Source organism: Chrysochloris asiatica, unplaced genomic scaffold (assembly GCF_000296735.1).
Source record: "Chrysochloris asiatica unplaced genomic scaffold, ChrAsi1.0 scaffold00079, whole genome shotgun sequence".
NCBI classification, from domain to species: Eukaryota; Metazoa; Chordata; class Mammalia; order Afrosoricida; family Chrysochloridae; genus Chrysochloris; species Chrysochloris asiatica.
The window spans coordinates 1,568,201-1,577,230 of NW_006408597.1; the positions used below are offsets into that span (position 1 = coordinate 1,568,201).

The window sequence follows — 9,030 nt, forward strand, 5'->3', positions numbered from 1 at the left end:
AGTAATGATCAATACATCTTGATTGCATGTTTGATCAATTTCAGATTGAAGAAGTTGGTAGAATTCTTCTATTTCATCCTCACTGGCTTTAGTGGTTGATGCATAAATTTGAATAATAGTGGTATTAACTGGGCTTCTCTCTGTAAGTGCATGGATATTATCCTGTCACTGACAGTGTTGTACCTCATGACTGATCTGGATATGTTCTTTTTGATGATGATTGTAAAACCATTCCTCTTCAATTTGTCATTCCCCGCATAGTAAACCATGTGATTGCCAGATTCAAAATGGCTAATACCAGTCCATTTCAGCTCACTAATGCCTAAGATATCGGTGTTTATGTGTTCCATTTCATTTTTGACAACTTCAATTTTCCCAGATTCATACTTCGTACATTCCATGTTACGATTTTCTTTGGGTGTTTACAGCTGTTTCTCTTCATATTGAGTTGTGCTCCATCAGCAAATGAAGATCCCGTGGGCTTTTCTCCCACGAGCTTTACTCCATTTGTGTTATCACGGTCAACTCTACTTTGAAGAGGCAGTTCTTCCCCAGTTGCATTTTGAGTGCCCTCCAACCTGAGGGGCTCATTTTCCAGCACTATATCTGACAGTGTTTCTCTGCTATTCGGAAGTAGTCTGTCACTCTTTATTCCTAGTCTCTCTTCATCTGGAAGCTCATCTGAAACCTGTCCACCGTGAGTGACCCTGCTGGTATTTAAAATACTGGTGACATAACTTCCAGAATCACAGAAACTCACAAGCCACCACAGTACAACAAACTGACAGATGAGTGGTGGCCATATGGTTTTAAGTGGAAACTGTCACTTTAAATTTAAATTCACTTCTGCCATATAGGGTCGTTCTGAGTCAGATTTGACTTGATGGCTATGGGTTTGATTTTGGTTTATCCATAAAAATTGCTCCTTTATAACTGGCCTGAGATATTTGGTATGTATAAGATTTTCTCCCTATAGTGGTATCAGCTCATAAAAATCATTTGGGGATCTGCTGGTAACCTTTGGCACAGTAGTTAAGCACTCAGCTGCTAACCTCTAGGTTGGTGATTCAAACCTACTAGTCACTCTTTGTGAGAAAGAAGTGGCTGTCTGCTTCCGTAGAGATTTACAACCTTGGAAACCCTATGTGGCAGTTTTGTTTTGTCCTATGGTCTCTGTGGGTCAGAATCAACTCCACAGCATTGGGTTTATCACTGATTTCTAAGAAATTTAATTTAGCTGTTGAAATATTAGTATATTTACAGAAGTTATTCATTGATTGTTTCTTTGTTGTTCAGCTTGTGGGAACACCATATTATATGTCTCCAGAGCTATGTCAAGGAGTAAAATATAACTTCAAGTCTGACATCTGGGCAGTAGGCTGCGTCATTTTTGAACTGCTTACATTAAAGAGGACTTTTGATGCTACAGTAAGTTATTGTATTAGCTCCACGTTTGATCTTGCAAAAGAGAATCAACATCATCTATCCATGAGCTTCTGGATTCTTTAGCAAAAAGTAACAATAGATACAAATAGCCTGCTTTTAGACACTGGATTTGTAGTATATTATTGAATTGCTATAGACCAGACTCTTCAGATGATCATAAATCAAGTAATTTGAGCACTGTGCTTGAATTTATTGACTATAGTTTTAAAATTGGCTTTCACTCGCATCAACTATGTGATGCTGTAATTTGGATAAACTATTTCATTTCTTAAGCTTGAGCTACATCACTTTAAAACTAAGGCAAATCATACAAGACTTAATTGTTTTTTATCTTTTTTATGAAAAGTTATATACTCTTTTATTCTAGATTGTCATTATTTTATGGGCAACAAATTCCTATAAATCTTTTTTCTTTGTCTTTTTTTAAAAAATAAAAGTAAAAACCTCCTCCTGGTTCTCAAACTTTAATGTGGATACAGAATCATCTGGGATCTTGTTAAAGTACAGATTCTGTTTCAGTTTGTTGAGGTGGGTCCCAATATCCTGTATTTCTAGCAAGCTCCCAGGTAATGCTGATGCTGCTGTTTCATGAACTACACTTTAACAAAAGTGGATTCACATCCAGTCTCCCTATAAACCAGGTGTTAGATCTTAGGCAAGTCACTTCATCTCTTTGATCCTCAGTTTTATTAGCTGTAAAATGGAAATAAATACAGCCTCTTCACAGAGATGCTTAAAAAATATATATGACAAATAAAAATGTAAGATAATGAAAATTCCTCTGCCTTTTATAAAGCCTTTTGATTTTTTTTTTTAATCCTGACGTTTATTCTGGTATACTATCTAATTTTCCTAAATAATATAGTAGGAAAAAAAAATGAACATATTTTTACTCATGTACAAATTGGTGATATAGTAACCTCCTTGTGAGGTGTTTATAAGAATCATATGTAACATGGTTGCCTGGTACCTAAAGGTGATGTTGGTATTATTATATTGTCATCATCATCATTCCATCCTTGTCTGTTGCATTCTTAGGAAGGTACTTGAAGCCAAGAAGCATGGCTTATCTTGCTTTGTTTTTTTTTGTCATTCGTTTGAAGGATCAGCTTATAATATACTTTGAATTTTTTGCTCCGGGCCACACAGTTATAGTTTTAACATCCATGTTGGACCAGCTGACTTCTTTCCATCTGATAGAAGTGCATTCCTACCCATTTCTTTGTGATGCATACTAACAGAAAAGAAATCAGACCTAATACAAAACCGTTGCCACTTTAAATAAAGGTCACTGGCATTTCAAAGTCCCTACTGATAAATGATAAAGTCACCTCTGTGTAGCTAGGAATAATGCAGTCAGGATTTTCTTGTAGAATCCACTCAACCTGTGTGTGAAGATTGTGCAAGGAATCAGGGCCATGGAAGTTGATTCTAGCCAGTATTCTTTGGAACTGATCCAAATGGTTCATGCATGCCTTGACCAGGTAGGTAAAACTTACATATTAATCTTAATTAAGTGTTCTTCCTTCCACACTTCGTAGTTGAGGTATCATGTAGATGAACTTGCACTAAATCACATCTACTTCCACAGAATAGGATGCATTTGTGGATATAACTCATATGGATGTTGTTGTGAAGTGCTGTCAGGTCGGTTCTGACCCATGATGTATAGGCATTGACAATTCGCGATAGATAGTTGTGTGCGTTAGCCAACAAATTCTTATCTTTATAAATATTAATTAGTGAAATGGTTTTACCATCTAAATTGTGCTCCATTTTTATGATCAAGATTAATTTCTGTAAATGCATTTTCTAAAATTATATTCACAGTTAACTAACTGGTAGTGCTATAACTCCATAGAGTAAGCACTGGACCGCTTACCACAAGGTCAGTGATTCGAGCCCACCAGTAGCTCCGTGGGAGAAAGTTGAGACACTCTGCTCCCACAGAGATTTACAACCTCAGAAACACTATACAGGTTACTATGAGTTGGCCTTGCCTCAGTGGTACTTAACAACAGCAATGTGTAGAATATATATAGTTCTGTTATCTTACCATTGCCTTGCTGTGTAGCTGTGAGTCAGCTTTATTCAAAGTATGGCCCATTTTCACTTTTTAGGATCCTGAGCAGAGACCCACTGCAGATGAACTTCTGGATCGCCCCCTTCTCAGAAAACGCAGGAGGTAAAGATCTTTGACTATTAGAGGCCTAGTCAGAGTACCCCAGGAAAGGGTGGTGTTTCCTGATGTGGCTACCCTAGTGCTATTTCCTGCCAACGTCTTTGCTTCCATTGCTTGAGGGGAGCTCCTGACTTTCACTCCGTAGCCTGTGCTGTTTTGTTCCAGATGTGTACCAAGAGCGTTATACTCCCCAGTCTGTGAGTTTTACTCTGGAGTTGAGGCATTGTTGTTGCTAGACAATGTAGAGAAATTAGGACTCAGGACTCAGACATCCTTAGGTTTGGATCTGAGTTCTGTCATTATCTTGTCCGTTCCTGTTCTTTTAAAATGAGGTAGAGTGAAGACTAAAGGAGGTTAATGTATATAAAGTGCTCAGCAGTTGTGAGTTTGGATGGGATGTGTGTTCTTTTAGACCATTTGTTTAGATGGTACATTGGAGTTGGAATAGTTACCAGATACCTTTTTCCCATTTCTCAAGGTTAGGCTTGGTTGATTTCCTAGGTTTATTCTGTCTCAGAGGTCCCCTTAAGGTAAGAAGAATGTCCTTTATGTCTTCATGGAAGAGACTTCAAACCCTAACTTAAGGGAAGAGGTGTTTTTTATCTTTATTAAATTTCCTAGTATGTATTTTGTTCTAATATACTATTTTTGTTGCACTGTCCTTCTTCACTACCACTCGTCTTCACTTACTAATACTGTGGTGACTTTCAGATTGCTGTTGTACATGTGAGTCAGAACTGACTAAAACAACAACAAATAATGTGGCACCGAAAAACAACAACTGATGCTCTTTGTCAAGTTTTGCCCTTAGACCTATACACTGAATTCTATAATTTTTGTTGTTTGGTACTTGGTACCTTTATCCTCTTGAGTCATTTAATCTTTTCTGGCTCTTCTCCAGTTCTCTAGCCAGTGCCAAGAATTATGTGTCACAAGGTAGCAGCACCATACCTTCCATTTCTGTTGTGTGCATGTTCACTTATGGAATCCTAGTGTGGTACTGTAGAATAAGCAATGGACTGCTAACCACAAGGTATATTATTCAAACCCACCAGTTGCTCCTCAGAAACCCTATATAGAGTCGCTATGAGTCAGAACTTACTCAACAGCACTTAACAACAATATAAGAAAAATAAAGGGAGATCTTTTGTTTACTTTGCCTGGTTTCTCCCAGTTGTAGCATTTTGAAAAACTATAGTATATTATCACAAGCAGGACATTGACATTATTTCATACTTCCCCAGTGTGTATGTGTGTGTGTGATTACTTCAAAGATTTTTGTTGTTGTTGTTGTTTTGAGGTGAATTTGTCACTCTCCACTTCCTCTTTTTCGTATTGTCACTTGGTATTCTATATTTATTATCTTTGTAGGACAGAAAGAGGGAGGAGGGAAGTTATGGAGACAAAGGGCAATCTTTTTTCTTCCTTACCTTTTTATTGTGAATTGGGTGAAGGTTTACAGAGCAGGTCATTAGTTTTCCATCTGACAGTTCAGACGCATTTGCTTCATCTCATTGATTAGCATCCCCTCAGTGTAACATCATTTGTCCCACTTCCTCCCTGTGTTTCTTATTTCCAATCCCCCTTCTTTCCTAACTCTGAACTTGGGGTAAAATACTTCTCTTCTAATTTCAAATGGTTGATTATTCTAAGGTGTGCGTACCTTACTAATGTTATTGTTCCCCTTAAAAATCTAGCTACTATTTGGTGGAAAATACAGCCACAGGGGTGAGTTTGGTTCCAGACCTGATGGGTGACTAAGGGCCGTAGTCTCAGATTCCACCAGTCTCTATCTGACCAGTAAACCTGGCCTTTTTTATAATTTTGAGTTTTGTTTCACATTTTTCTCCTACTCTATTCAGGACTTTCTAAAGTGACCCCTTTCAGAGAAGTTGGTGGTGGTTTTTTGTTGTTGTTGTTAGGTACCATCTAGTCGGTACCTACCCATCTGATCTCAGGGTTCTGGAGACTGATGCTCTCATGGTCCACTGGGCTAATTGTTTCCTTGCATCTACGATTTTCATCATTCTGGACAGGGAGAGACCAATAGTTGCACCTTATAGGGCCACTCAGAAACTTTTAAGACTCCAGTGTATTCACCAAGAACTATGTAGAACATTATCTTTGTGGACTGAAATAGGGGAATCGTGCTTGATAGACTAGAATTCCTTCTGAACTACATAAAATACTTTTGGAATGGAAATAGAAAGTAATTGTTGCCAGTTAATATTTGAGTACCTGCTACGTGTAAGACATTGTTCATGCCCTTCAGGAGTTTATACTTGTAGCAGGTAGGAAGGATATGTCATAGACACCAGTGAATTACTAGGAGGAATGTTATGGTCCCATCAAAGAGGGAAACACAAGATGCTATTAAGGTTTAAAGGAGGGAGTGCTTGTATCTGCTTTGAGGAATTAGAGGTTTTCTGTAAGACATGTGATTTTAGATGATATTTGAATAATGAGAATTTTCCAGACAGAAATAGCATAAGCAAATACATAGACATAAGAAGTTGTGGAAAATATTCTGGAAACACAAAGTCCTTATTTGACTATACTGATGGTTCTAGACCTGAGGCTCTCAACTCAATAACAATGCCTCCAGAGCTTTAAAAACATACCAGGGACTTGAAAGGTAAGTAGGAATGCCAAGCTGAAGGATTTGCTCTTAATTCATAGATAGTAAAGAGCTAGGGGATTTTCATGAGCGGGGAGTTCATGTGATTAGAGGTGTGCCTGTTGTTGTTAAGTGCCATTGAGTTAGCCCTTATAGGGTTTCTGAGGAGTGGCTGGTGGTTTTGAACCAACCAACCTTGTGGTTTTCAATTCAACCTTATGGCCCAGTACTTACCCTACAGTGGTATACCAGGACTCTGGAGGTGTGCCTAAGGAAGGGCTATTTAACAATGCTAAAAGAACAGTGGTAAATCAGTATAGAACTGATTAAAGTGGTAAGCAAGAGCAATTAGGAGAGGCAGCCAGTCCAGGTGAGGAGTTGAGCTGATGAGAACTAAGGTGCTGAGACGGGAGAGGGAGCGATGAGTACAGAAGATAATTGTACAAGTAGAATCTGTAGAACATGAATGGTGAAGAAAGGGATGAGTCAGAGGGTTTAAAATTTTTAAGGTTTCAGATTTTAAGTCCAGTTGACTGGGAGTTTGGGGGTGCCAGAACCAACTCAACAGCACTTAACAACAACAAGTTATTGAGTGTCAGAAAGAAAAACTGGCTTGGGAGAAAGATAATGAGCTCTGATTTAGAGATGGTAAGTTTGGGTAGTTACTGGAAAGACTGGATAGACATGTCCAACCCAAAGCCCCATTACGATTCCAACTCATAGTAACCAGAGAGGCCAGAGTAGAACTGCCCTTTAGTGTTTCTGAGACTGTAAATCTTTGTAGAAGCAAGCAACCTCATCTTTTTTCTGTGGAGCATCTGGTTGGTTTGAACTGCCAACCTGGATCTGTCCAACCCAAAAACCTGTCATCAAGTTGATTCCAACTCATAGCAACTCATAATGGACAGAGCCTATAAGAATTCTAACTCTTAGTGACCTTATAAGACAGTCTCAGAAACCCATAGAACTACTTCTTAGGGTTTCTGGGACTAAACATCTGCATGAGAGCAGACAGCCAGAGCAAATGGTAGGTTTGAGCTGCTGGCTGTGTTGCTAGCGGTCTAGCACTTAACCCACTGGGTCACCAGGGCTCAGATATGTCCAACAGGTACCTAAAAATGTGTGTCAGAGATTCTAAAAATGTGTGTTAGGGGCTCTAGAACATCTTTTAGAGATAGGAAGCAAATGGCAGGTCCACTTTTATGCCCCCGATTCCAGGTCTATAAAGCTGGTACCTAGTGTAACTGTTTGAGTTGGATCAAGTTAGTTTCCTGAATGTATTGTACTATTACAGGAGGCACATGGTCTATAAGAAGATTAAGTTTGTGAACTGTATTAAGAGGCATTGGTGCAATATAGGAACTTGTCATTTCACTCATGTATCTTTGCTTTTCTCTTGGTAGAGAAATGGAGGAAAGAGTCACACTGCTTAATGCACCAACAAAGAGACCAAGGTAATGCTCAAGAGCCTCTAGAAAATTCATTTATCCTAAGCTACCACCAGGGGTCTGTGCATTGTTTGATCCTAGTAGCCTGTGGTATCCCTTTAGGAGCCAGTATCTGCTTCAGTGTCCATCGTTTCTGGGAAGAAGAAAGCTGCCCTTTCACTCGCCCTGAAGTCCACAGTGAAGTGGACTTCATTGCCACCCTAAGTGCTGAAAGTATAGGTGTATGGGTCATTGTGAACTCTGACCTGGGCCAGCTGTGATGCAGCCCTGAGACCCGAATTGCAAAGCCAGCTGTGGTTGTCAATGAGGAGCATACTTTCTCTTCCCATAATTGGAAGTTCTTCTCAGGGAACAGACTGAAGCATTTTTCTCTGACTTGGTTTCTTTGTTAAATGTGCCTTTTTGTTGGGGTTGTTGGCAGGTCAAGCACTGTGACTGAAGCACCCATTGCTGTGGTAACATCAAGAACCAGTGAAGTCTATGTTTGGGGAGGTGGAAAATCCACTCCCCAGAAACTGGATGTCATCAAGAGTGGCTGTAGTGCCCGGCAGGTGTGTGCAGGGAATACCCACTTTGCTGTGGTCACAGTGGAGAAGGAACTGTACACTTGGGTGGTAAGTAAGAGTTAAATACTTTGTATTACTGTGACAGGCCTGATTACTGGACCCAGATTGTGTCTGCATATTGTGTTCATAGAACATGTAATATGAGAGGAGCAGCATGGGATGATGGAATGTAAGCTTTTAGGAAAGCAGGGATTTATGTGTTTAGGGCGCTGATGTTTCTCTAGTGCCTGGTACATGTCAAAAACCACTGCCATCAAGTCAATTTCAACTCATTGCGACCCTGCAAGGCAGTTGAACTGTCTCATGGTGTTTCCAAGGCTCTAAATCTTTGTTAAAGCAGACTCCCATATCATTCTCCTACAGAGCAGCTGATGGAAGTGAACCGTTGGCTTTTCGATTTGCAGCCAAGCATTCTAACCCCTGTGCCACCAGGGCTTTTCATGTTTGGTTGTCTGTAAATATATTTTGAATCAATGGATAAATAAGAGAGAGAGAAGCCCTAGGCTTGAACTCAGAGATGGGACTCTCCCACTTACAAATGGATGATCAGAGCAATCAGTATCAAACCACAGTGAAATAGTTTATTAAGAACATGAAGCACCGTATCATGCCAGGAAAATTCTGAGACACTATACTGCATTCTGTGAGTCCTCCTGTTGAATCATCAAGCCTGGGGCTGATGGTGAGAACCCCAGATGCAAGTTTAGAAGACCACTGAATGGCAAAAATGTGCAGGCCAAAACAATAAGTGAAAAAAAAAAAACATAAAAT

At 39.5% G+C, this 9,030-nt stretch overlaps 1 protein-coding gene across 1 annotated transcript in view; it reads left to right on the forward strand.

Annotated features, from left to right (window-relative positions):
• Nucleotides 1-9,030, forward strand: part of NEK9 (NIMA-related kinase 9) — a 71,089-nt gene that overhangs the window by 25,533 nt on the left and 36,526 nt on the right. The window contains exons 6-10 of the mRNA XM_006865518.1: nucleotides 1,297-1,428; nucleotides 2,820-2,930; nucleotides 3,567-3,631; nucleotides 7,649-7,699; nucleotides 8,115-8,307. Of these exons, the coding sequence (XP_006865580.1) occupies nucleotides 1,297-1,428; nucleotides 2,820-2,930; nucleotides 3,567-3,631; nucleotides 7,649-7,699; nucleotides 8,115-8,307 (552 nt within the window). The remainder of the gene's footprint in view (nucleotides 1-1,296; nucleotides 1,429-2,819; nucleotides 2,931-3,566; nucleotides 3,632-7,648; nucleotides 7,700-8,114; nucleotides 8,308-9,030) is intronic.